The sequence below is a fragment of the Salpingoeca rosetta genome (genome assembly GCF_000188695.1).
Source record: "Salpingoeca rosetta unplaced genomic scaffold supercont1.35, whole genome shotgun sequence".
Lineage (NCBI taxonomy): Eukaryota > Choanoflagellata > Craspedida > Salpingoecidae > Salpingoeca > Salpingoeca rosetta.
This window is the reverse complement of record NW_004754899.1, coordinates 302,366-326,660: the sequence shown is the minus strand read 5'-3', so window position 1 is coordinate 326,660 and position 24,295 is coordinate 302,366. Positions and strand designations below refer to the sequence as shown.

Genomic DNA, 24,295 nt, shown 5'->3' with positions numbered 1-24,295 from the left:
ACATAAAATCATTTACCAAAGTTCAATACTTCATCTGTCTGCTGTCTGTGTTTGTTTGCGCGGCTGACAATGCATGCGCACATGATGCGCACGCTCCACCATCATGTCACCATTCTCCAGCAGCCTTCACCTCTTCACGTTCACCTCGCTGTGTCTCTCAAGCGTTGCGTTCCCAGGGCGGGCGGTATTTGAGGGCGAGGAGGGCAAAGACGTCGTGCTCCGACTTGACGGGGATCACGCTGCCGTCCCCCAACTTCTTGTCTTTCTCCTTCCTGTCTCGAACCACCCCGTAGTTGATCGTGTGCTGATACGTGTGCGTGCGCGCGCGCGCGTGTGTGTGTGTGTGTGTGTGTGTGTGTGTGTGTGTGTGTGTGTGTGTGTGTGTGTGTGTGTGTGTGTGTGTGTGTGTGTGTGTGTGTGTGTGTGTGTGTGTGTGTGTGTGTGTGTGTGTGTGTGTGCGTGCGTGTGTGTGTGTGTGTGTGTGTGTGTGCGTGCGTGTGTGTGTGTGTGTGTGTGCGTATGTGTGTGTGCATTAAGTTTGTGAGATCTTTGGAGAACAACAGCACTTTTTGAGGCCCAGTCATGACGAGGAGACGCAAGCATGCGTTGTCTGCCCCCCACACACACACACACATACACCACACATACATACACAAACTCATCACACCGCACCTGGCTGAGGGACCAGCCCATCTTGCGTGCAAGGAGACGCATGGAGCGGTTAAAGGCGCCGGAGCCCGTAAAGTACAGGATGGCGCACGGCCATTCCTCCCACGGCACAACGATGATATCCACACGGCTGCCACACCGCATACACACGCACGCATGAGAGGGGGATGAGGGCGGCAGATGGAAGGAGAGGGTGGGGCAAGAAGGAGCAGAAGGCTGCGGGATGCGTGCTTGATTGGAAGAAACCTACAACGAGACAATGCAAACGAGGTAATGCAAACGAGACAAATGAAAACGAGACATGAAAACGAGACACGTGACACCATACCGATGAAAGGACGCGTCTTTGAGCTTGCCAATGCCCATGTACTTGTACTGCGATTGCGATTATTTGTGGAAAGCGAGTAGAATGAGCACGGGCGTGTGTGTGCATCAGCCAACACAAACAGGACTGACGAGCACAATCGTGACACGCACTGACAATGCACACACACACACACACCTGTGTTGATTCGCCCTCTGAGCGCGCAAGGTCGTGGGTCAGGAATCCGTCATCGTGCAGCGCATCAATGACGCGTTTGAATAGCGTGTCCAACACGCGCTTGTCCCGGTGCGATATCAACACATCAACATCTCCGCACGTCTGCACATATTCATGAGAGAGATCGGGCCCTAATGGTGTGAAGGCGAGCGTTGGCATACGACATGCCAAGCACAGCCAACACGATTTAGTGTGTTTGACGTGCAACCCCTCAACACACAGACACACAGATACACACAGACACACTCACACACACACACACACACACACACACGCACACACACACGCACGCACGTACGCACAGACGCACACACGCGCACACACCTTCTTCCCGCGGCGGTATGAGCCGCATGCTTCGAAGATGCAGCCGGGCTCGATGGAGAGGACAACGTGCTTGACATGTGCAACCATCCTGTCCACCTCTGTCCGGGGTATTCTCTCTTGCAGCTCCTGATGCAATCGCACGCCAATGCGCTGACGCTCCGTCAGCTCATGCTGCGTGCATGTGTGTGTGTGTGCATGTGTGTTGGGGGAATGAGAAACACAGCGCTAAAGATCTGTGAAGGAAAGGAACGAGCACGCACAGTTGCTACATAACCTGCCCCAACAACAAACGCACACGCACAACGCACCTGGTTGTCAAGCAAGTCCTGGATGGTTCTGAAGCCCTTGGCGACAAACTGCTTAGCCGTCGCGGTGCCCACACCGTAGATCTGGCTGAATTCGTGCTGTGCACGTTTTTCGGGCGTGTCAAAGGCTTCTAACCGCTGCAGCGTGCCCGTGGAGAGGATTTCGTCAATCTTCTTTGCCGTCTCGTTGCCAACCTTGGGGATCCTGCGCGCCTGCTCATATGTGGTGATGGGCTCCTTCATGCGTCGAATGAACGCAAGCGCCGTGTGCAAGTTGCTCGCCTTCAGCTGGTGCAACTGTGATGTGATGTGATGTGCATGTGCATGCGTGCGTGCGTGTGTGTGTCAGTGGGTGGGAACATACGAGCACAGTTCGTGCAGGCCGCAAATTATCGCAGCCATGAGCGCGCGCACACACACACACACACACACACACACACACACACACACACACATACACACACACACACACACACGCACACACACACACACACAACCGCACGACAGAAACAGCCCCCCCCCCAACACCAACCCAAGTGCCGTAGTCAGCATAGGTGTCATGGAGTTTCTCGAGGTTGGAGATGATGAGGTCGTTTGGGCCGGCGCCCTGGCGGTCCTTCCTGTGTCCGTGCGACCGAGCACACATCCACTCGCGCGACACACGCTTCCGCGCACCGGGAAAACCGGGCACATACGTGTTCTCGGGCGTGCCCCGTGGCGGGAGCGGGCACGTGCGTGCGCCGTGGTCTTTCGCGCCGCAGTTGTAGCAGTGGTATATCGCCTCCCACGCTGGCGGCAGTTCAATCTCCTCTGGTGATGTGCCGACGACGCGTTGTGAGCGCGCAACCAGCGCTGCCGGGCTCTGGGTTGCAGATGATGGCTGTGATGCCGACGCCGATGCCGACGCCGATGCTGACGCTGATGCTGATGGTTCCGTCGCCGCCGCTGTTGCGTGTGTGGCAGCGCCAGCAGTGGATATGAGCGCCGTTTGTTCGCTGCTACGCGGGTGCGTGTCGTTCACAGTCAATGTAGAGGACATGGGGCCAACATCCAGCGCTCGTGCTGGGTTGTTGTCGTTGCTGGTTGTGCGACTGGGGCTGCCGGACGCGGGGAAGTAGTCGCCATTGCTGTTGATGTGCTGCAATGCGCTGCGTTGGGACGATGTCGATGACGCAGATGAGCTGCGGTGCCGCAGTGGCTGTCGTGATGGCGAGCCCGTCTCTGCTGCTGAACTACCACTCTCTCCAACAGGCGCAGGCGCCCCGCTCCGAACCTTGACACAGTTGTGTGTGTGTGTGTGTGTGTGTGTGTGTGTGTGTGTGTGTGTGTGTGTGTGTGTGTGTGTGTGTGTTGGAGGGAAATGGGTTGCAGTTTGCATGAACGACGAAAGGGATTGAAGGGTACACACACAGGTGGGCACACGTAGGCACGCACACGCGCACACACACAGACACACACACGCACACGCACACGCATGACGTACTGTGAAGCAGTCGTAAGGAATGAATGTCTTTGCCTTGACACATTCTGTCAACCACGCCGTGGTGACCCAGTGTGCTGCCTCTGGTGGAGGCTTCCCGCCCAGGTCCTTGCCTTGCTTGATGCGCTCCATGGCCTCTGCCTTTGTTGTCGTCTCAGAGCAAAGCACCACGTTGGTCTGCATTGGGGTGTGTGTGTGTGTGCGTACGTGTGTGCATGGTAAGAAGAAGGTGAGCTGCAACAGAACAATCAATGGGCGCAGCGACGCTTCTATTGTGTTCTCTGTTGTGGAGCAAGCAACACCCACGCACACACACACGCATGCTCACACACACACACACACACACACACACACACATGCACACACACACACGCATGCACACACACACACACACACGCACACACACGCACGCACACGCGCGCGCGCACCCACACACACACACCTCGTCTGTTGGTTCCATGGTGCACGTGCCGCCGGCTTTGGCGATGACAGCGGCTCGTCGCCGTGCGTGTGCGGCGCTCTCATAAGCACTCTTTGTCAACACGGCATGCACCCCTTCCAAGAAGGCTTTCTTCTTGGCAAGCTTGGCACGCTTGCTCTCCATCACCGATGCAGCAGCAACGCAGCAGCGTGATCGTGTTTGTGTGCTTTGTTTGTGTTGTTGCTTTGTGTTTTTCAAAGTTGCCGCCTCGGATTCGAAAGGGGCCAGAAAAGTTGAGTGTATCATTGTCATTTTTCCGTGTATGACTTGCGGACAGAAGAGGAAGAAAAGGAATTCCATCTCCAATTCTCCATCCCTCCATCCACCCTCAGATCCTTCTCACTTCATCCACGCTCAGCTCACTGACTCTCACTCTGCTGCCACCCATTGCCACGCCATGCGAAGGGCAATGATGGCGGCTATGGCAATGCTGCTGGTGATGGTGGTCGTCACCAGGGTTCCCAGTACACGAGCACGCTCAACCACTGCTCATGGCGACAAAAAGGTGCGTTTGCAATTTCGTCCTGTTGTCCGGCTGTCCGGTTGTCCGGCTGTCCGGCTGCATGAGAACGTGAATGTGCATACACAAACACACGCGCACACACACACACTATCTCTGTCTGTCTCCTCTACCTGCTCTTGCATCCTCACACGCACCTTCACCACATGCCTCTTTATTTGCGCTAGTTGTGCTCTGACGTGCACGGGACACTGGACAGCATGGTGCGTGTGCTGGAAGTGCACGACGTGCCGTTCTTCCCAAAGCACGGTGCCAACAACAAGGGGAACGACAACAACAACAACAACCACACGACTGGAAACACAATGACGCGCGAAACCACGGTGCTCTCTTCGCTTGTCGACCTGTCCCCGATTCACCGCATGATGGCTGCGTTTGGGTGTGGCGATCGAAATGGGGACGGTCGTGGGGAACTGGAGCTGCTTGAGAATGGAGAACACAAGGCACCTCCCGCTCCATCAGGTACAAGGTTCACCACGTACGTGGAAGAGAGGGTGAATGTCATCCGCCGCAACGCAACGGCCAACCTGCCCTTGCAACAAGAAGCACAGTTGCAACACAGGCGTGAGAGACGGAATAATGACCCTGATGTGCGGGCGGGGCAATGCACGCTGACAAGTGTGGTCAATGGCACGTGTCCTGGCGCAGACAATAGAGGATGGCTCACCATCACCCTGAGTGAGAGTGATGACGTGGACAACAGCACGGATACAAGCACGTTGCAAGCCATTTCCACCTTTGTTGTGGACTTGACTGTGAGCGGACACGTGCAGGAAGCGCCGCTGCGGTGGATTGTGAACAATGGCGTGTGGGCCCGCTGCCGTTCATTCTCGGTACTGGATGTGCAGTTTCTCACTTTTCAGTTGAGCATGCTCAACCCAATGGCGCGCATCGACACGATCTGGATACACGACAGCGTGCTGCTTCGGGAAGTGGGCACAAGCTGGTTTGCTCTCAAACATGAGCTCGTCGACTTGGAGTTGGACAACAATGCCCTCACATCTGTTCCAGACGTTTCTGGCATTGTAACGACGCTAAAGACCCTCAGCTTACACGGAAACCGCATCCGTCGCATCAACAATGATACATTCACAGGCTTGACATTAATTCAACAGCTGTTCCTTGGCGAGAACCTCATTTCTAAGATTGAGGCACAAGCGTTCGATGACCTCACTCAGCTGCAGCTACTGACTCTGTTTGCCAACGACATCAGTGCTATCCCCTCCGGCCTGTTCCATGGTCTCACGAGCCTCACACAGCTTGAGCTGCAGCAGAATCCAATCACGAAGCTTGACCCCGACATGTTCGCTGAGCTGACCATGCTGGATCACCTGAACCTCGAGCACACGCTCCTCGCCCAATTGCCAGCCACACTATTCCGAAGCACCACCCGCCTCACCTCTCTCGCGTTGGGGAACAACTTCATCACGTCCCTTGATGAGACGGTCTTCTCCGGCCTGTCGTTGTTGGAAGAGCTGCGCATCTTCGACAACAGACTGACATCGCTGCCACCAGGCCTGTTCAAGAACTTGACGGCGTTGACTTCCCTGTCTGCTGGAAGCAACGACCTCCCAGCCTTACCTGACGACCTCCTGCAATTCAACACGCGCCTCAGCGAGTTCTTGTGTGACAACAACCATTTGACTGCACTTCCAACAGCGCTGTTCGCCCACAACCCAGAATTATGGCTGGTGTCGTTTGCCAACAACGCCATTCGCTCCATTGACAACGTCCTTGAAGCGGCACAGCTGTCCTCTCTGGAGTTTCTCAACCTCCAAAACAATCAGCTCACCAAACTGCAACTGCCCGAAGGCTTATCTCGCCTTCGCGAACTTGATTTGAGCGACAACCCCATGAAGGAGCTGCCACATGTCACGCACACACCTGCTCTGGATACTCTGCAACTTCAGAACCATGAAATCAAGCACATGGATTTGGCGCCGCTTCTTCGTCTGCCCAACCTCGAAGTGCTCGAGCTGGACGCATCTCACGGAACAGAATCGCTAGCAGTGTTGAAGGACACCAGCTTCACCAGCACTGCACGGCTGTCAACGCTCAGTTTGGAGAATGTCAATATCAGTGCCGTGGTTCCATCATTCGAGCACCTTCCACCGCTCAGCCTCAATGTGCTGCACGTGGGCTGGCCAGGCGCCAGCAGCGACGCTATTCCAATAAGTACCGTGTGCAAGCTTCTGGCAAGCAGTTTTCGTGAGCTCCGCATCACGCACACAGATTACCAGACCATTGAGCTATGTCCTGACAAGACATTCGACTCACTCCTTCTCAACGACAACAAGCACCTGCGATCTATCATTGTCCACAGCCCACTCCAGAAGCTTAACGTGTCCAACTGCACCCGGCTCACTTCCATTGATGCACCTCCAATCGACACCCTCGACATCAGCAACACCAACTTTCCGCCAACTGGTGCGCTGTGCACGCGGTGGGGACGACGGGTCCTCTTCGCCCGAAACTTGGATGAGAAGGCCTTCCGCTCCGAGCAGGCGATTGAGCCGCTCACAAATTGCATCCAGAGAGTGAACGTGCTGGATCTCTCTGGCAACAAGTGGCTCAGTCAACTGGAGGAGATCAATCGCGTCACGCAAAGAGCAGTTGTCTTGTCAGACGAAGAGTATTGGACGGCCGACTTTGTCCTCCTTCCAAACCGCCCCACTCCTCCCATCCTGCAACTAACTGATGCACCAATCGACTGTGCAGTTCAGCTCTCAAACCAGGACTTGCGACCAGTGCGTGACATGGCCATATTGACGCCACAGATCGTGTTCTCCTTCCGGTGCACCTGTGCGCGCGGCTTCAAGATGGCGTCGGGTGGGCGGTGCGTGGTGGACGATCCAAAAATTGCCATTGCCGGCATCGCCGCTGGCTCTGTGATTGGCGGGCTGTTCTTTGGCCTGTTCGTGGCGTGGCTGTCACGCCGCTACCGGGGCCTGACCAAGCGCATTGACTTGCAGGAGCAGCTGCTGGTGGAGAGGGACGAAGAAGTGATGGCGCTGAAGAAAGTGTGGGAGATTGGGTTCGATGAGCTGAGGATGATCAAGCGTGTCGCTGCGGGCGCATTTGGCGTGGTGTTCAAGGCACGATGGGACACAGTCACAGTGGCGGTCAAAGTGCTGCAGCAAGCCGTCATGGCTTTCGATATCAGCATGGTGCTTGAGTTTGAGAAGGAGGTGGAGTTTCTGCAGCGTACACGGCACCCGCATGTGGTGCGGTTCTTTGGCGCAGGCACAGACCCCAACGGCAGCCCGTTCCTGGTGCTGGAGTATGTGGCCATGGGGTCTCTGAAAGATCTGTTGGGGAAGGATATGGGGGAAGTCCTGAGGGAGGTGGAGCAAGGGGAGAGAAGGAGTGAAGACAATGCAGGCGTGACTGCAGAGGATGAAGAAGAATTGACGTTGGTGAGCACAGGGTGCGACAGAAGAGCAGAGACGATGACTGCATGGGATTTGAAGCTGCGACTGCTGCGTGACGTTGCCAGTGGCATGGCATTTATCCACAGCCTCGACCAGATGCACCGGTGAGTGTGAGTGAGTGAGTGTGTGTGTGTGTGTGTGTGTTGTGCATTGCGTTGGGACGAGGTGGTGTTGGTGTGGCATCGGCTGCGTTTTCCCTTCACCTCACCCATCCACACACACACACACACTGACTGCAGGGATCTGAAGAGTGGGAACGTGCTGGTCTCTGCCAACTTGCGCGCCAAGATCACGGACTTTGGGTCCATTCGCCAGTGCTTTACGCGTGACAGCAATCAGCAGCGCACTCGTCTCTCCTCCTCCAGCCATAATGATGATCCCCAATACAGCCAGCAAACCGGACTGCAGACGATGACGAGCATGACGCTGACGGCTGGCGTGGGCACGCCGCTGTACATGGCACCAGAGGCATTGACGGGCGACAAGTACAGCTTTGAAGCAGACGTCTTCAGCTTTGGTGTGCTCATGTGGGAGGTGGCGACCCAGCGTGTGCCTGATTTGATTGAGCAGGAGAAGGGGAGCGGGTATCGGGGACCAATTCTCGCCACCATCAGCAATCTGATGGCGGATGGGAAGCGGCTCAAGTTTGACGACAGCGAACAGGATGGTGAGTTATGTGAGTTATGTGAGTTATGTGTGTGTGTGCGTGTGTGTGTGTAAGCGTGTTTGGATTCCTTGCTTGCGCGTCCTCACTCACGCTCACGCACACACACGCACACCTATCCTACAGCCATCTCCGAGTGGTTCCAGTCGCTGACGTACAAGTGCATGGCGCAGAATCCGCGTGAGCGTCCGTCGTTTGGAGAGCTCAAGGACCACCACTTTGCTTGATTGCGCCTGCTTTCACCTTGCATGTTTGTGTGTTTGTTTGCTACGTTTGCATGTCCTCCAGCTCGCGTTCTTTCACTCTGTTCATTGCTGGTAGTATCATCGTTCATTCCTGCTCATTCTTGTGTATCGTTTCAACACCAGTGCAAAGACAAACACGAAATATCAACCCGCAAGATGTACGCCCTTTGTGTGTGTGTGTGTGTGTGTGTGTGTGTGTGTGTGTGTGTGTGTGTGTGTGTGTGTGTGTGTGTGTGTGTGTGTGTGTGTGTGTGTGTGTGTGTGTGTGTGTGTGTGTGTGTGTGTGTGTGTGTGTGTGTGTTGCGGTTGAGACCGCCCTTTCCACCACGCCACCCTGTGGCGCCGCTTAATAGTCTCAGTCAGCTCCTTTCCTTCGCGTCAGCACTGCCGCCCTGCAATGTCAGCAATGACAGGGCCATGAGCAAAAGCAAACGCACGTCAAGCAAAGGTCGCTTGCACTAAGACTTCCTAGCCGCGCACCACACTACCACCACCACAACACCCACAACCCAACACCACGCATCACAGCCAAACCCCACCGCGTCCGCCGCCGTCAGCGTCGCCGGTGCTTCTTGCCTGCAAGCAAGACATGCCGCATTTCCTCTGGAGTCCGGTTAATGAGGACCAGCCATGGCCACGCCCACTCCTTGTCACTTGTGGTGCAGTTGAGCATGCGAAGTGAGGCCACTGGTGGGAGGGTGTCCACGCTATCAAACGTGCAGTTCCTTAGCACGAGCCGCTGCACGTTCTGCATGCAGGCAAAGTCTTGGATACTGCAAGAGTCCAGGTGGCACGCGGACACGTCCCGCACACGTGCGAGCCGAAGCTTGGGAAACACATCATCGCCCGCCTGTTCCGAAGCAATCGCACCGCGAAGAACAGACAAGTAATGCGTGGCGGTGACAGTGGCAGCGCCACGACATGCTCGGAGGAACAGACTGCGACAGCCCGTGATCTCTCCTTCCACGGTACAGCCTTCAAGCGACAGGCGCTGGCGGTTGGAGAGAAGATAGAGGTCGCGGATGGGAGCGCCAGAACTGGTGCTGGGGAGTGTCAGGCGTGGCACGTGCGCCACATGGTGGATAGGAAAATCAGCTCTCCTCAAGCATTGCAGCTCCTGCACGCACGGTGGTGCGGGGACGTCGACATTCAACTCGCGCATGCCCATCGACACGCACACGTGCACGTGGTCTGGAATGACATGCAGGTCGCTCATGTTCCTGACGCACGCATGCAGCACCAGCGTGTCGACGCGGCTACCAAGGTCAGCCAGCTGCTCCCGTGCCAGAGAGAAGAGCTTGAGCTGGACCTCCTTGGCGAACTCAAACGAAGGGATTGGCAAGGTGGCATCGCTGCCTCCATTGTGGATATACAGGCGGTCAAGGTGGGCTGGGCACGTGATTTGCTTCACGTCAGACTCGACAAGCTCAATCTCCGTAGCCTTGGGAAGATGCAGCACGTCTGGCATCACCTTCATGTTTGCCAGGCGGATGCTGGTGGCATTGGCGAGTCGATTTGTTGTCAGTGCCACATCTGTGAGACTCACTCGTTGTGCTGCTTCAAGGGACGACGCCTCGTTGAGCACGGGGAGGACGTGGAGGCCAAGCTGTCGGGCTCCGCGCAGTGGGGAGACGTCGGTAGCTGCGCTTGTGTCGATGTTCGTTTCCTGCGCTTCGTCCATGTGCTCCAGCTGTAGCAAGCGGCTGCTCCACAATTCAATCTCTGGCACGCCCGCGAGCGCGGCGATGTCATCCAGGCTGAAGGGGACATGAAGCGTCACGTGACGCGTGTGCCGGAATGTACCGCAAATCGCACGTTGGAGAGCAGTTGGGTGCCACTCCACTTCCTCGACATCATGGAAGTGGAGACTGTCGATTGTGGTCCTGGAGAAGGACTTGATTGTGAGGTACTTGACGTTGCTGACCGTTAGCAGGGGTATTGTGACTCGTGTCAGCACAAACATGGTGTCTCCTCTTGCACGTGCGAGCAGCCTCGTGTGCAGCTGGTGAAAGCAATCAACGTCTTCCTGACGCGTCAGGTTCAAATTCAAAGAATACAAAGCTGGAGCCAAGGGACCTTGTGACGCCTTTTGCTGGCTCTTGGGTGGTGTTGAGACGGCAGCAGTTTGCGGAACAAGGACTGCGTCCTGTCGTTGCTGGCGTTGGTGTTCCGGTGGGTGCTGGTGTGTTTTGTGCTCGTGTTGCTGTTGCGGTTGTGGCTGCTGTGGTTGTTGCGGTTGTCGCTGTTGTTCTTGTGGTTGTCGTTGTTGTTGTTGGTGTTGCTGTTGTTGCTGCGTTGCTGACCAAGACTTGAGCTCATTCAAGGTACCAAACATCACGTGGCCGCAGAGACCAAACGAGTGCCAGAACTCAGGCGATGTAGGCGTTGACAGCCTCGCACGCAGGAACGTGCACTTGCTGTCAAACTTTGCCCCAAGCCAGCAGTGCGCAAGGAAGCGGCTCTCCATCCACGCAACGCCCTCCATGGCGCTTTTCTCTTTCGGCAATGAACTTGGGCTGCGTGTGCTGCCAGCTGGCGCGGACGCAGTGGTTGTGGCCTTGGTGGTTGTGGCCTTGGTGGTCGCTGCGGTTGCTGTGGCTGCTGCGGTTGCTGTGGTTGCTGGCAGGAGGTCCGATTGGAACGTGTCGAGCCAGTGCAAAATCGCCCTTTCGGCCCTGTTCCCGTTGTAGACGCGTGACAGGCACCACTTTGGCATGGCCCACGGGAGGTCGTGGTACAGCTCGCGGCACGTCAGCATGAGGTTGAAGAACGCTCGGCCCAGAGCTTGCTGAGCAGCACGCTTGTCAACGTCCGCTTCATCAAGAATGGACACGTGGTGGTGGTCGTCCCTGGCGTCCTCACTTGGCACTAGGTGGGCTGCAATCAGCGCCCACTCACTGGCAGACACACTCGAGATGGACATGGTGTGTGCTTGTGTGCTTGTGTGTGTGTGTGTGTGCTTGTGTGCTTGTGTGTGTGTGTGTGTGTGTGTGTGTGTGTCTGTGTGTGTGTGTGTGTCTGTGTGTGTGTCTGTGTGTGTGTGTGTGTGTGTGTGTGTGTTTGCGTTTGCATCTTCTTGTGGTTCAGTGCGGTTGTAGAAAAATAATAGATAACACAGCGAAATTTCTGATGTGCCACCATCTTTGCTGCAAAGACAGAAGCAACACTCGACCCACCCAACCGCCCAGATCAACCAGACCAACCAACCAAACCCCTGTGCCCTTCGATTGCTGACACCGATCATCTCCTTTGTACGTTTGTGTGTGTGGCCCGGCTGTCCTCCCTCCTTGCTTGGTCCTGCAACAAGGACACCCTTTGTATTCATGTTGTTGGTGGTGGTGGAGTGCTGCGAATGGGGTGGGAGATCATGCCATCCTTTTTTTTGTTTGTTTCTCCCACTACCGCAGCAATTGTAAACATGCATGTGCTTCAACACGCGTTGTGTTTACATTCTTACATTGACAGATGTTATTGCTTTCGCATGCATCATATATCGTCGCTGATTGCTCGCTCGCTCACTCTCTTGCCGCTCGTGGTTCAAATAACAGGCCCTCCGGACAAACCAAGCGTCAAATGCCGCAACCACGCGTGTGAAGGAGCGAGAGCACCCTAACACCGCATCCACACTACCAAGCAGATACACACCAACACCAGCACCAGCACTCACCAGGCCAGATGAGCCCAGCACCATATGTGGACTGTCACCAGCTGTTGATCATCGTCGATGCTCCTTGCAGGGAAGCCGCTGAGAGGACGTTGACCGATGAGAGCATCGATTGCCCGCACATCGAGACGCTCGCCAACGGTGCCGTTCGCCTTGAGTTCATTTCGGCGCACACGGCCCTGATGGCGTATGACGCTTTCCGTCGATATCACGTGCGCTCCCATGCGTCGCCGCGGCTCCAGAGCTTTGTGAGCCAGCGCGGTGCTGCTGAGCACGACCAGCGCTCGCCCCGCGACGAGTTCCAACTCCTGGACCCATACCACGGGTTCATTGTCCTGGTGGACGTGCCGCCCAAAGGACTTGAGAAGTTCACAGACACCGTCAACGCCCTCAACGGCATGGTGCTCGGACGTGGCTCTGATGGGCTCATGTACGTGGCGTTTGCCACCCGCGATGCGGCCGACGCTGTCATGCAAGACCTCAACGCCGCACAGCCAATCAACGGACACCACTTTGAGGCAGAACCTTACATGGAAAGGGGTGAGTTTGATGTGCGTGTGTGCGTGCGTGCGTGCGTGTATGTTAGTGTGTGTGTATGTGTGTATGTGTGTGTGTGAGTGTGTGTGTGTGTTAGGCAAGCAAGAAGAGCCCTCGGCCCATGTCTGCGTGCGTGTGCATGAATGACGCGCTCCTGCGCTCTGTTACTTTCGCTCACCGCAAACATTGTTTTCCACCCACCCCTTCCTCCTCTACGCTTCATTCTCCACAGGTTGCTTCAGCCGCATCGAGGATGGCATCACGGACGAGGAAGAGCAGCGCTGGCCTCAGTCATCACCGGCCCAACAGGCACGGGAGACTCAAGGCATCCAGCAAGAAGCAGACACGCACGAGGGCACCGCGCCACACGCGCCAACGCAGCTTCCCCCGACGCTTCAACCCAACGCTGTGCCTGCACCGGCCCAACGCACGCGTAGCGGAGGCCCTCCGATCACTGGCGCTGGCAAGCCTCAACACCACCAACAAGAGCAGCAACAACACCAGCAGCTGCAGCAGCTGCAGCCGCACCAGCTACTGCAGCCACAGCCGCAAGGGCGCCGAGATGGTGGCCCTGAGCAACAAGGCCTACCCCCACAGTCGCAGGTTTGGGGACAGGCCGCCCACGGCGGAGGCAAGCAGTAATGGAATGACGAAGACGACAATTGCCTTGATGTTTTATTTTGCAAATATGACATACTCGAACTAACTCCTGCTCACATTGAACTTAATCTATCAGAACCCATGATTTTGCTTGTGCGGCCATGCTACTGACGTATCGTGTTTCCTGCCCAGGTTAATTTACTCTATCTTTCAATTCATGCTGTGACTGGGTTTGTTACATGTCATGACGTACATTCACATCGCTGCTGCACAGCAGCAGAGCACCCAACATTTTCACCGTGCCATTGCTTGTGTGGAACTGATGCACGTGTCAGTCTACGGGCGTGCTGTGCTCTTCATCTGCACATTGTTCTTTGTGTGTGTGTGTATGTGTGTGTGTTTGTGTGTGTGTGTGTGTGTGTGTGTGTGTGTGTGTGTGTGTGTGTGTGTGTTCGTGTGTGTGTGTGTGTTCGTGTGTGTGTGTGTATGTCCACTTGCTACTTTGTGCGTTTACTCGTCACGAATACAACTCTGCTTGGCAAGTTTCAGCCGCTGGGAGAGCAGTGCGGGGTCATCGGTGACGCCTGGGGTTGAGGAGGGGGGGGGGTGGTTTCGTCAGCACGAAATGGCAAGCGGGCATCAGACAAATCAGTGAACAACCAAGCAAAGCCACACACACACACACACACACACACACACACACACACACACACACACACACACACACACACACACACACACCTTCGAGCTGGTCTCTGGTCATGTAGTGGTCGAAGAAGACGACGATGCTGTCCTTGACGATGGCGGCGTTGGCGTTCCCGCTCAGCGCCTCAAACACTTTCTTCACCGCACCTGTTGTTGGCGTGACAGCAATTCCAGCAGTGGGGGATCGATGAATTTGCGTGCATGGCAGCACGGACGACAATATGAGGAAAGCAACACACAGACGCACACACACACAGACGCACACACACACAGACACACACAGACACACACACAGACACACACAGACACACACACACACACACACACACACACACGCACATACCTTCGGAATACTGTGTGAGAAGAATGGCAAAGAATTTTCGCAGCATCGACACGAGATGTGGCGGAAGAGTCGTGAAGGGCAGAGCCTGTTGACAGTGGATCGAGAGCACGCGTGGTTGGTGGTTGTTGAGGGAGTTCCAAAAGAACAGCAACAGCACGATACGATGTCGTGCAAACATTGCCACGAGCCACCAACACACACACACACACATGCACATGTACGTTCACACACACACACATGCACATGTACGTTCACACACACACACACACCAAACAGGCATCATTCCGTGCTTCGCTTACCCGCAGAACACTCAAGTTGAGCGATCCCTTTGCGATGACGAATGCGAGCAGACGCAGCATGTTGTCCACCGTCGTCGCGTCCATGCCTTCAACTTGCTTGAACCGGTCCCACATCGAAAACTGCGCGTGGTCACGTGTACATGTGTGTGTTTGTGTGTGTTTGTGTGTGTGTGTGTGTGAAATGTACGCGCGCGTGTATTTGTGTGTGTGTGTGTGTTTGTGTGTGTGTGTGTGTGTGTGTGTGTGTGTGTGTGTGTGAAATGTGCCACGATCACGCTCCGCATCCCGCCCATTCATATGTTTGACCGCAAACATGTCCACACACACATGCGCGCAATAACCCACCTTCATGGTATGTTTGTGGGCAAACGAGTGCTGGCACAGGTGGTGAATCAGCACAGCGTAGTACGGGTTGAATGCTTTCTCCTGGTGACATCGAGCAGATACCAGTGTGGACAAGAGAGGACAAGAGAGGGGAAAGATGTAGCCAATAGATGAGACACCTGTCTCAAACTCTTCACAAAGCAGTGTTCGCATCTTCGGAAGGTTGAAGAGTACGTGTGCGTGTCACACAACCACATACACAGCCACACACGCACACACACACACACACACACAAAGACAAACATCCTCTGGCACGGATCTTACGTCTGTGTTCATGCGCTGTGCAGCAGCAAGCTCCATCAGACTGCCTTTACCCATACCACCATCAGCACCAATGTCATCGTCATCATCGTCATCATCACCAGCATGGCGGCCACTGTTGCCCTTGGTTGATGATGATGTGCTGTCGTTTCGGCCGTGCCATGCAGCACCAACGAGCCACCAGCGGCCTGCAGCAACACGGCACAACATGACGCAGGACAGGAACACGAACGGGCATTGTCAGGGCGTGACGAGGACAACGAGGGCAGGCTGAACTTGTCAACACGAGCACACGACCGAATTGAAAAGCTGACATACAGCTACACCACACACGGTGCACTGTGCACGCACTACAACAGAAAACTACACGCAAATCGTCACAAGGGCCACCACAATCACCACCGCCATCCTGCCCATCACCATGTGCCACCGCCATCATGTATCACCTCGTGTGTCTGCCTCCAGCACGTCTTTCAGCGGAACTTTGAGCGGATCGGCAGCAGTCGCCCTCTGCACCCGCAGACAACTCCGCAGCGCCTGGTGGCGGCGGTGGTGGTTTTTTTGGGGGGGGATTGCGTAAGTGTGTGTGTGTGTGTGTGTGTGTGTGAGTGTGTGTAAGTGTGTGAGTGAGTGAGTGTGTGTAAGTGTGTGAGTGAGTGAGTGAGTGTGTGTGTAAGTGTGTGTGAGTGTGTGAGTGTGTAAGTGTGAAGGGAAGTCAGGAATCATCCATGACCTATTGTTCTGCACACATTACACACGTACACACACACGCACACGTTGATCCTCACCAGCACGAGTGGTTTGAGCTGTTCCCTGTTGTCCTTCAGGATCAGCCACTTCTTCGCCTGCAAGTCCTGAATCCCTTCCAGCATAAACTTTACGCGTGATCTGCATACACGATGACGCGTTTCCGTGAGTATGCGCGAGTGTGTGTGAGGGCGAGAGACGCACAGACAAATGTACACATTACGCAAATAAACAAACACACACCACACCACAAGAACAACACAACACAACACAACACAACACAACACAAACACAAGAACAAGCCTCACGTGGTGGTGCCTATGGTCTCCGCGGCGCGCGTCTTGATGTCGTGGAGAATGTTGCGGAGATGGAGCGACTCCTCGTGTCGCATCTTCGCACCGCACGTCCGCAACACCTCCAGGATCAGCTCAATGTCGAGCGCACTCATCCCGCCCTCGCCCATGAACATGCTGCGCGCAGTGGATGAGAGGGTGTGTATGTGTGTGTGTGTGTGCGCGCGCAAACAGGAGTTAGAAGTGTGAATGCCGAGTCAAACATCTTTTCACCAGCAGCGACACACACACACACACGAACACACACACGCACGCACATACACACACACGCACGCAGACACACACGCACACACACCACGCTTTGATGCCACCACATGCTCCCCCACCCCCAAATGGCACTGACTTGAGGAGGTCGAAGATGAATGACGCGTCGACGGCGTTGAAGTGATACAGGAGAGCAATGAGCGATGCAATGTTGATGGCCCGTTTGTCCAGTGTCGCATCAATTTCTTCAGCAGTCACATTCGAGTCTGCACGTCGTGGTTGTTGTTGTTGTTGTTGTTGTTGTCGTGATGATGTGATGACGTTATGTGATGGCTCGGGTGTGCTTGGGTGTGCTTGGGTGTGTGTGCGCTGTGATGGTGGACTGCCGATCCCACAAATGGCGTGGACCGCGATAGCACACAGGTGCACACCCACCCCCCACCCCCACACACACACGCACACACACACACAAACACACACGCACACACACACACACACACATTTGTGATCGTGCGTACCTTCGACGATGTTGCTGAGTTTCTTCTGCTGCTGCTTGTACAGCTCGTTGAACTTGTCAATTGCAGACTGCAGAAACATGGCCGTCACCTGATGTATATGGGGAGAGAAGACGAGGAAGAAAGAAGGAAAGAAACGAAGAGGAGGAAAGGAGAGCAGAGGTGAGGGTGAGGGGGGAAGAAGGGAGTGGGTGTGTGTGTGTGTTCCAGATGGCAACGTGGTCATATGGAGAGGCGAGAGAAAAGCGTTTGACGATCGTAGGCAACACGCACACGCACCACACACACACACACACAGGCAAAAACAAACACACATGACATGCACACACATATGCACACACACGCAACACACATATGCACAAGTTCACGGTGCAGGGCAGACCTCCATGCCGATGATGGAGTGGAGGGCAGCGATGGTCGCGGCGTACACGCGCAGGAGATGCGCCAACGTCCGGTCTGATAGCGGGCATGATGGTGGTGGTGGTGATGGTGGTGGAGGTAGTGGTGATGGTGGTGGTGAGGAGGAGGTGGTGGTGAGGAGGAGGTGGTGAAAAGGAGGAGGAGGAGGAGGAGGTGGTGGTGGTGGTGACGAGGGGATGGTTGTGGTGCGGATAGGCACGTGCAACGTGATGCCGCACACAACAACACAACACAACAACACAACACAACACAACACAACACAACACAACGCAACACAACACAACACAACACAACGCAACGCAACACAGCACAACACAACGCAACACAACACAACGCAACACGACACAATGTAACACACCCTGGCGAACGCAGGCGTCAATGACAAATCGAGCGATGACGCCGCACGCGCGATTTCTGCTGTTGGAGCGAAACACATCCGCAATCTGCGCAACCAGGGGCGCAAGGTTGGAGTCGTTCAGCCTGCAGCGGCCACGATGGTGGTGATGGTGGTGATGGTGGTGATGGTGGTGATGGTGGCGATGGTGGTGGTGGTGGTGGTGGTGATAATGGTGGTGGATGGTGATGGTTGGGCGAGATTGTCAGGAGTGAGAGGTTGACAATGGTGATGATGGTGATGACAAGGCTGACTTCAGCAGTCGCATGCATTTCTATTTCACCACACAAACAACACCACCATCATCATCATCCCACCACCATCATCACCATCACCACCGCCACCAGCAGCACCTGTTGAGGAGCCCCCGCAGGAGTCTGCCAAGCTGTCCTTTGTCGTCATCGTCGGTGGCGAGCATCTTGCGGCGCAGTGCAGGTGGAATGTACTTCCCTCCACCTCCACCACCGCTGCTGCTGTTGGATGCTTCGCCCAGCGGTCGCCCGTAGATGTCTGTCTTGACGACTGTTGACACGCCAGTGCCTTCACCATCGCTGCTGTTGGCATCATCATCATCATCATCATCATCATTACCATCACCATCACCATGATCACCACTATCATCTTCCTCGTCCAACAGCTCCACGTCCTCATCATCAATACCCTCCAGCCCTTCCAGCCCTTCCAGCTCATCCAAATCAACACCACCATCATCATCATCACCATCATCACCGTTGTCGTCCAATAACGCGTCGTCATCATCGCCATCACCATCTCCAACCTCGTCCGTGAGTTTGTCTGCAAACTGGAACAGATCACGCAGGGGATCATCCTTGGAAAACGCAGTCGCAGCTGCACATACGAACGCCAGCAGCAGTCGTGGTGGTGATGATTGTGGTGATGATTGTGGTGATGGTTGTGGTGATGGTGGTGATGGTGGTGAGTTGACACTCTCAGTACCTCATACTCGCACCGCGTGACTTTTTTTCAGCTATACACACGTGCACACAGAGAAACAAACAGGCACGCCAACGTACAAACACGCACACACACACACACACACACACACACAAACGCACACACGCACAAAACGCACACCTTTGTTGTTCTTGACACCGAGCCTCCTCTCCATCTCGCGAATTGTCTTGTCGTCCTCATCATTCTCATCTGCAAAGGGACATCGTAGCACGGGGAATAATAGACGGATATGAGGGATATGGGGATGTAGGGAGAATCAGAGCGACGCAAGATCGCGCACGAGGACATGCAACAAGCTGTACTGTAATCCATTGCACAGCTACGTGGGCACGCGTGATGTTGTACCTTCTGGGTTGGAACCAATGAGACCAGCAGCTTGCAATCGCTCAAGAAGGGCCTCTCGATGCGGATTCATTTCTGTAGCAGGCACGCAGGTACACACAGACACACACACACACACACACACACAGACACAAACATGCACACACACAGACACAAACATGCAAACACACAGACACAAACATGCACACACACATACGTCCATGTCTTGTAGTGAGCAATAATATGGACGGGAGACTTGCTCAGCAAAAATGCACGACGCCAGTCAACGAGTGCTCACTTGCTCGCTTTGCGGGGTTGTCGTCGCCAAGGTCGGCATCGCTGTGTCGTGTCGTTCGCTTGTCAGCTCCACCCTCGCTGTCGTGCTGTTGCTGGGTCTTCTTTTTCTTTTTCTTGTTCTTCTTCTTTTTCTTCTTGCTGGTGCTGCTGTCTTGCTTCACTCCGTCCTGCTTCGGCTTGACCGCGTGTCGCTTCAAAATAAATGCACAACCCACACCTCCGTGTAAACAGCTCGCTCGAAATACAAGTTAAGCAGAAGGCAACAACACCGTGCACACTGCGGTACCAGCTGCACCAGGAAAGCACCAGCCACGCACATGCACATGCCCCTGCACCTGTTTCAGCAAGAGACGCTTCTGTTTGCGTTGTTCCTTCCGAGACCGAATGCCAGCCAGCCTGCAGAACAAACGCGGCGCGGGAAACAGGGTGTGAGATCAGTGTTGGGATCAAGTTAAAGGGAGGACACCACGCGGCCACACACAAGTGTACACAGACAGACAGACACACACACACACACACAAGTGTACGTACACACAAGTGTACACACACTCTCGCATACGCACAAACGCACACACACACACACACACACACACACACACACACATTCACATTCACACACTCAAACGCACACACACGCACGCGCTGCTTGAGCCGGTTCTTGGGTTGTTTTTCTTCTTTCTCCTTGCTTTGTCAGAGGCCCCAGCCACTGCAGTTGCAGCAGCAGCAGAAGCCGTGGGAGCCTCGTCATCCCGATCACCACCCTTTGCTCGCTTGCCCTCCCCAATCAGATGCAGCACAGCCCGCTGGGCACGGTGCAGGTTTGGCTGCGCACGCTGTTTGGGTTTGCCAACCATATCGCCACGTGCGAATCTATATACGACACGATAAAGTGTAGCACCCACAAATCCACAGCAAGCTCTCACAGGCAAAGTGGGAGTTTTGAGACATCCCCAAGAGCATTCCCGGTGGCCCACTCACCGCTCCTGAGATTGCTCCCCACCACACACCCAATATTCTCCCTGTTGAAAAACGTGTCTGACCCAAAAAAACATTTTTGCAACGACCCCGTCCTCCCCACCACACTGCACAACCCCACTGCCCTCACCCACCAACCCCTCCCCACTCCAACGATGGCATCCATCCACACCACTCCCGATCAAATCTCTCCTGAAGACTTGGTCGATACCCTCGGTGCGCACTTGTCATCCCCACGTCTCTTGCCCACAACCAACAGCCGTCATGTGGTGTTCAGGTCTTCCCCTGCTTGGCTGTCTCTCACATGATCGCTTGACTTCACACAACAACCACCAGGACCTCCTCTTTCGTCTGTCCGCGACCGCATCACTGAAGAGTTACTGCCTCTGCCCGACGAATCCGCCAATGACACACACGGTGCGCAATGGCCCCATCCTGCCTGTGTCCGTATGTGCATGAGTCTCTGTGTGCGTATCTCTCAGTGATTATGTGTGCGCCTGTGCGTGCGTGTGCGTGTGTTTGCGCTCTTGCGTGTGTGTGTGTGTGTGCTTGTGCATGTGTTTGCGCTCTTGTGTATGTGCGCTCTTGTGTGTGTGTGTGTGTGTGTGTGTGTGTGTGTGTGCGTGCGTGCGTGTGTGTGTGTGTGTGTGTGTGTGTGTGTGTGTGTGTGTGTGTGTGCGCGTGCGTATGTGCATGCGTGTGTGTGTGTGTTCATGGATAGCTGTAGCTGGGGTGTATGAAGTTTAGTCACAAGTCACAGCCACGGCGCAACAACACCAGGCAACTATCGCCACCCCGGGTACGAAACAACACTCCGTGTGCGCCTGTGTGTGCGTGTGTGTGTGCGCGCTCTTGTGTGTGTGTTCATGGTTAGCTGCATGTGCATGTGTGTATCCCAGGGACTGTGTCACAAGTCACAGCCACGGCGCAACAGCACCAGGCAACTGTCGCCACCCCGGGTACGAAACAACACTGTGTGTGTGTGTGTGTGTGTGTGTGTGTGTGTGTGCTCTTGTGTGTGTGTGTGTGTCTGTTCATGGTTAGCTGCATGCGCATGTGTGTGTGGGTGTGTATCCGAAGGGACAACTGCGAAGTCACAAAGTCACCAGGCCCACGGCGGCAACCCCAACACCAGGCAACTATCCGTGGCCACGCCCGGGTATGAATGAGCACTCCCGTGTGGCGCCTGTGTGTGCGGTCTTGTGTGTGTGTGCGCGTTCTTGTGTGTGTGTTCATGGTTAGCTGCATGTGCATGTGTGTTATCCCAGGGACTAGCTGCATGTGCATGTGTGTATCCCAGGGACTGTGTCACAAGTCACAGCCACGGCGCAACAGCACCAGGCAACTGTCGCCACCCCGGGTACGAAACAACACTCCGTGTGCGCCTGTGTGTGCGTGTGTGCTTGTGCGCTCTTGTGTGCATGTCTGTTCATGGTTAGCTGCATGCGCATGTGTGTGTATCCCAGGGACTGGGTCAGAAGTCACAGCTGCGACGACACAACAACACCAGGCACATGTCGTCACCCCGGGTACGAAACAACACTCCGTGTGTGCGCTCTTGTGTGTGTGTGCACTCTCGTGTGAGTGCGCTCTTGTGTGTGTGTGTGTGTGTGTGTGTGTGTATGTGTGTGTGTGTGTTTGCGCTCGTGTGTGCTCACGCCACTTGTCGGCGATTTCACTAGACACGAAACCTTTCGAGTGCCCAGCGTCTGGCTGTAGCGCCCGCTTCACTCGTTTCGACTCTGCCAAGCGTCACATCTGCACGTCGCACAAAGGTGCTGACGTTGCTGACCTTCTGCAAACGTTCAAGAATAACAGCAACGAGGTTGCCATTGTGTACCCATGCCCCGAGAACACATGTACACAGACCTTCAGCAGCAGACAGGCGCTCTCCAGGCACCAACTACGCGACCACGGAAAACAGAAGGTCAGAATCTGGTGGTGATTGTACACGCTTGCAGCGTGTGTGTGTGTGTTTATGCGTGCGTGTGTCTGCGCTCTTTTGTGTGTGTATGTGCGTGTGTTACTCACCAGCGGCGCTCTGCCCTATATGCCAGGCGCGTGGTCATTTTCAGTGCCGGAGCGGTTGCGCAGATGCTGCGTTTTGTACCGCGAAGGAACTCATGCAGCATGTTATCACGGATCACGACGCCTCATGTGAGTATTTGATTGTGGCCTGCCTGTTGTCTCCGATCCTGTGTTTCTCATCAGCAATGTCTCTCCTGCCCGACGTCGTTCGTTGCAGGTTGTGTCGTGCGCTACTACGCCTCGTGGAGCAGGTTCGAGTCGTGCATCGCCGCGGCAGAGTGTGACGACTTTGCCCTCGCCGATTACGTCAAGCGTGACCACACCTGCTGCTTCCCACCAAAAGCTGCCGCGTGGGGCCTCGAACATGTACAGGTGGAAGAAGAATTCGTCCGGACGTGCTCTCGGCATGGCAATGAGCGACCATATCAGGGCACAATCCGCGCTCACCGTGCAAAGGCGCCAAAACCTGTTGGGTGTTGTCCAGCAATGATGTGGGGGCAGGTTTGCAAGGGCGGGCGAGTGCGGGTGGTGATGTTCAACTACCATTCACACTCGAAGGACCTGCGTCACCTACAGCTGCCAGGCGTGTTTCGTGCAGAAGTGGCACGTCTCCTTCGTGTCTCGGCGTCTTACACGGCCATTTATCATCAGGTGAAGGCGACCTTTTCCTCGCATCCACGTATCAGGTTAGATCGATGCGGTGTCTCTGTGTGTGTGTGAGTGTGAGTGCGCGCGTGAGTGAGTGAGTGAGTGAGTGAACGAGTGTGCGTGTGTGTGTGTGTTTTTTTGTGTGTGTGTGTGTGTTCTCTGCCTTGCGTGTGCTTGTGTGTCAGTGCACGTTCTTACCGTCTTTGTCGTGCTTGCGTGACTAGCATTTTCAAGCAAGCGCATGTCTACAAAGTTGCTCAGGAGTACGAGCCTGGGCGCTTTGATGCGGATGACGCCGCTTCTGTGTGGTACGCTGCACAAATCTACAACAAGGAGGCTGGTGAGCATACCCCGGTCATCACAGCCTTGAAGCTTCAAGGTCAGGAGGCGTTTGAGTTTGGCGGGCCCGAACAGCGCGCTTCAGGCGATTTCCCGCAAGAGTCACTGTTCATCCTTGTGCAGACTGAGTGGCAGCGACGCGTGCTCAAGGTGTGGTGCTGAGTGCCGTGCTCGCGTCTTGCATGCTTGCATGCAAGATCAATGACGTGCACCGCCTTGCAACACATGGGGCACTCTGTTGACTCGTGTCGTGTTGGCGTGTCAATACTGCAGTGTGTCGCCAGCCTTGTGCACGTGGCTAATGGTAAGCGTCTCGTCATCACTTCCCATGCATGCTTGTTCTGTGTTTTCTTAGGAGTGTGGGCATCGTGGCATTTTTCTTGACTCAACACATGGCACAAACATGTACGACCACCCTTTGATTAGCGTGGTGGTCGAAAGCGTCTATGGATGGGGAATACCTGTGGCGCACGCCATTGTGAGTCACGAGACGATCGGCGTCGTCGCACACTTTCTACGGAAAGCGGTTGCAGACCACGGTATCACTCCATCGGGCCGTGATCACGGATAAGACGTTTGCCGAAGGTCGCGGCCGTGGATGAGGCACTTCTCAACTCTCGCTGGCT

At 55.1% G+C, this 24,295-nt stretch overlaps 6 protein-coding genes across 6 annotated transcripts in view; 3 read left to right on the top strand and 3 right to left on the bottom strand.

Annotated features, from left to right (window-relative positions):
* Positions 1–2: 2 nt before the first annotated feature.
* Positions 3–4,033, bottom strand: PTSG_10190 (uncharacterized protein). The gene is made up of 9 exons (XM_004988471.1): positions 3,762–4,033; positions 3,323–3,496; positions 2,372–3,112; positions 1,843–2,136; positions 1,535–1,705; positions 1,172–1,312; positions 998–1,044; positions 673–799; positions 3–304 (listed from the first exon to the last, which is right to left on the bottom strand). Exons 1-9 carry the CDS (start codon positions 3,921–3,923, stop codon positions 158–160), a joined length of 2,004 nt encoding a protein of 667 aa, XP_004988528.1. The 5' UTR covers positions 3,924–4,033; the 3' UTR covers positions 3–157.
* Positions 4,034–4,115: 82 nt separating this feature from the next.
* Positions 4,116–8,709, top strand: PTSG_10189 (serine/threonine protein kinase). Its single transcript, XM_004988470.1, has 4 exons — positions 4,116–4,305; positions 4,488–7,855; positions 7,991–8,418; positions 8,542–8,709. Exons 1-4 carry the CDS (start codon positions 4,198–4,200, stop codon positions 8,640–8,642), a joined length of 4,005 nt encoding a protein of 1,334 aa, XP_004988527.1. The 5' UTR covers positions 4,116–4,197; the 3' UTR covers positions 8,643–8,709.
* A 265-nt stretch (positions 8,710–8,974) lies between these two features.
* PTSG_10188 (uncharacterized protein) lies at positions 8,975–11,583 on the bottom strand (the record flags this gene model as incomplete). Its single annotated transcript, XM_004988469.1, has 2 exons — positions 8,975–9,052; positions 9,200–11,583. One exon carries the CDS (start codon positions 11,581–11,583, stop codon positions 9,214–9,216), a length of 2,370 nt encoding a protein of 789 aa, XP_004988526.1. The 3' UTR covers positions 8,975–9,052; positions 9,200–9,213.
* Positions 11,584–12,335: 752 nt separating this feature from the next.
* On the top strand, positions 12,336–13,519 carry PTSG_10187 (uncharacterized protein; the record flags this gene model as incomplete). Its single annotated transcript, XM_004988468.1, has 2 exons — positions 12,336–12,864; positions 13,094–13,519. The coding sequence occupies 2 exons, from the start codon at positions 12,336–12,338 to the stop codon at positions 13,501–13,503; spliced, it is 939 nt and encodes a 312-aa protein (XP_004988525.1). The 3' UTR covers positions 13,504–13,519.
* A 437-nt stretch (positions 13,520–13,956) lies between these two features.
* Positions 13,957–20,533, bottom strand: PTSG_10186 (uncharacterized protein; the record flags this gene model as incomplete). The annotated part of the gene is made up of 19 exons (XM_004988467.1): positions 13,957–14,045; positions 14,203–14,313; positions 14,510–14,594; positions 14,809–14,928; positions 15,154–15,234; positions 15,457–15,641; positions 15,900–15,990; positions 16,242–16,341; positions 16,509–16,670; positions 16,897–17,110; positions 17,276–17,363; positions 17,655–17,728; positions 18,051–18,172; positions 18,440–18,935; positions 19,182–19,250; positions 19,407–19,478; positions 19,681–19,870; positions 20,015–20,075; positions 20,319–20,533. 19 exons carry the CDS (start codon positions 20,531–20,533, stop codon positions 13,972–13,974), a joined length of 2,610 nt encoding a protein of 869 aa, XP_004988524.1. The 3' UTR covers positions 13,957–13,971.
* Positions 20,534–20,809: 276 nt separating this feature from the next.
* Positions 20,810–24,295, top strand: part of PTSG_10185 (uncharacterized protein) — a gene marked incomplete at both ends in the record, with an annotated part of 5,705 nt that continues 2,219 nt past the window's right edge. Inside the window, 11 exons of the mRNA XM_004988466.1 lie at positions 20,810–20,870; positions 20,991–21,071; positions 21,554–21,613; positions 21,955–22,014; positions 22,121–22,183; positions 22,337–22,581; positions 22,712–22,811; positions 22,900–23,368; positions 23,555–23,797; positions 23,943–23,973; positions 24,096–24,151. Coding sequence (XP_004988523.1) covers positions 20,810–20,870; positions 20,991–21,071; positions 21,554–21,613; positions 21,955–22,014; positions 22,121–22,183; positions 22,337–22,581; positions 22,712–22,811; positions 22,900–23,368; positions 23,555–23,797; positions 23,943–23,973; positions 24,096–24,151 — 1,469 coding nt within the window. The remainder of the gene's footprint in view (positions 20,871–20,990; positions 21,072–21,553; positions 21,614–21,954; positions 22,015–22,120; positions 22,184–22,336; positions 22,582–22,711; positions 22,812–22,899; positions 23,369–23,554; positions 23,798–23,942; positions 23,974–24,095; positions 24,152–24,295) is intronic.

Coding starts and splice junctions, on each gene's coding strand:
- PTSG_10190 (XM_004988471.1), bottom strand. CDS start 3,923: ATGGAGAGCAAGCGTGCCAAGCTTGCCAAGAAGAAAGCCTTCTTGGAA. Junction 2,137..2,371: donor ATGCTGACTACGGCACTTGG/GTTGGTGTTGGG, acceptor ATCACATCACAG/TTGCACCAGCTGAAGGCGAG. Junction 305..672: donor TGGGCTGGTCCCTCAGCCAG/GTGCGGTGTGAT, acceptor CACACGTATCAG/CACACGATCAACTACGGGGT.
- PTSG_10189 (XM_004988470.1), top strand. CDS start 4,198: ATGCGAAGGGCAATGATGGCGGCTATGGCAATGCTGCTGGTGATGGTG. Junction 7,856..7,990: donor AGCCTCGACCAGATGCACCG/GTGAGTGTGAGT, acceptor CACTGACTGCAG/GGATCTGAAGAGTGGGAACG. Junction 8,419..8,541: donor TGACGACAGCGAACAGGATG/GTGAGTTATGTG, acceptor CCTATCCTACAG/CCATCTCCGAGTGGTTCCAG.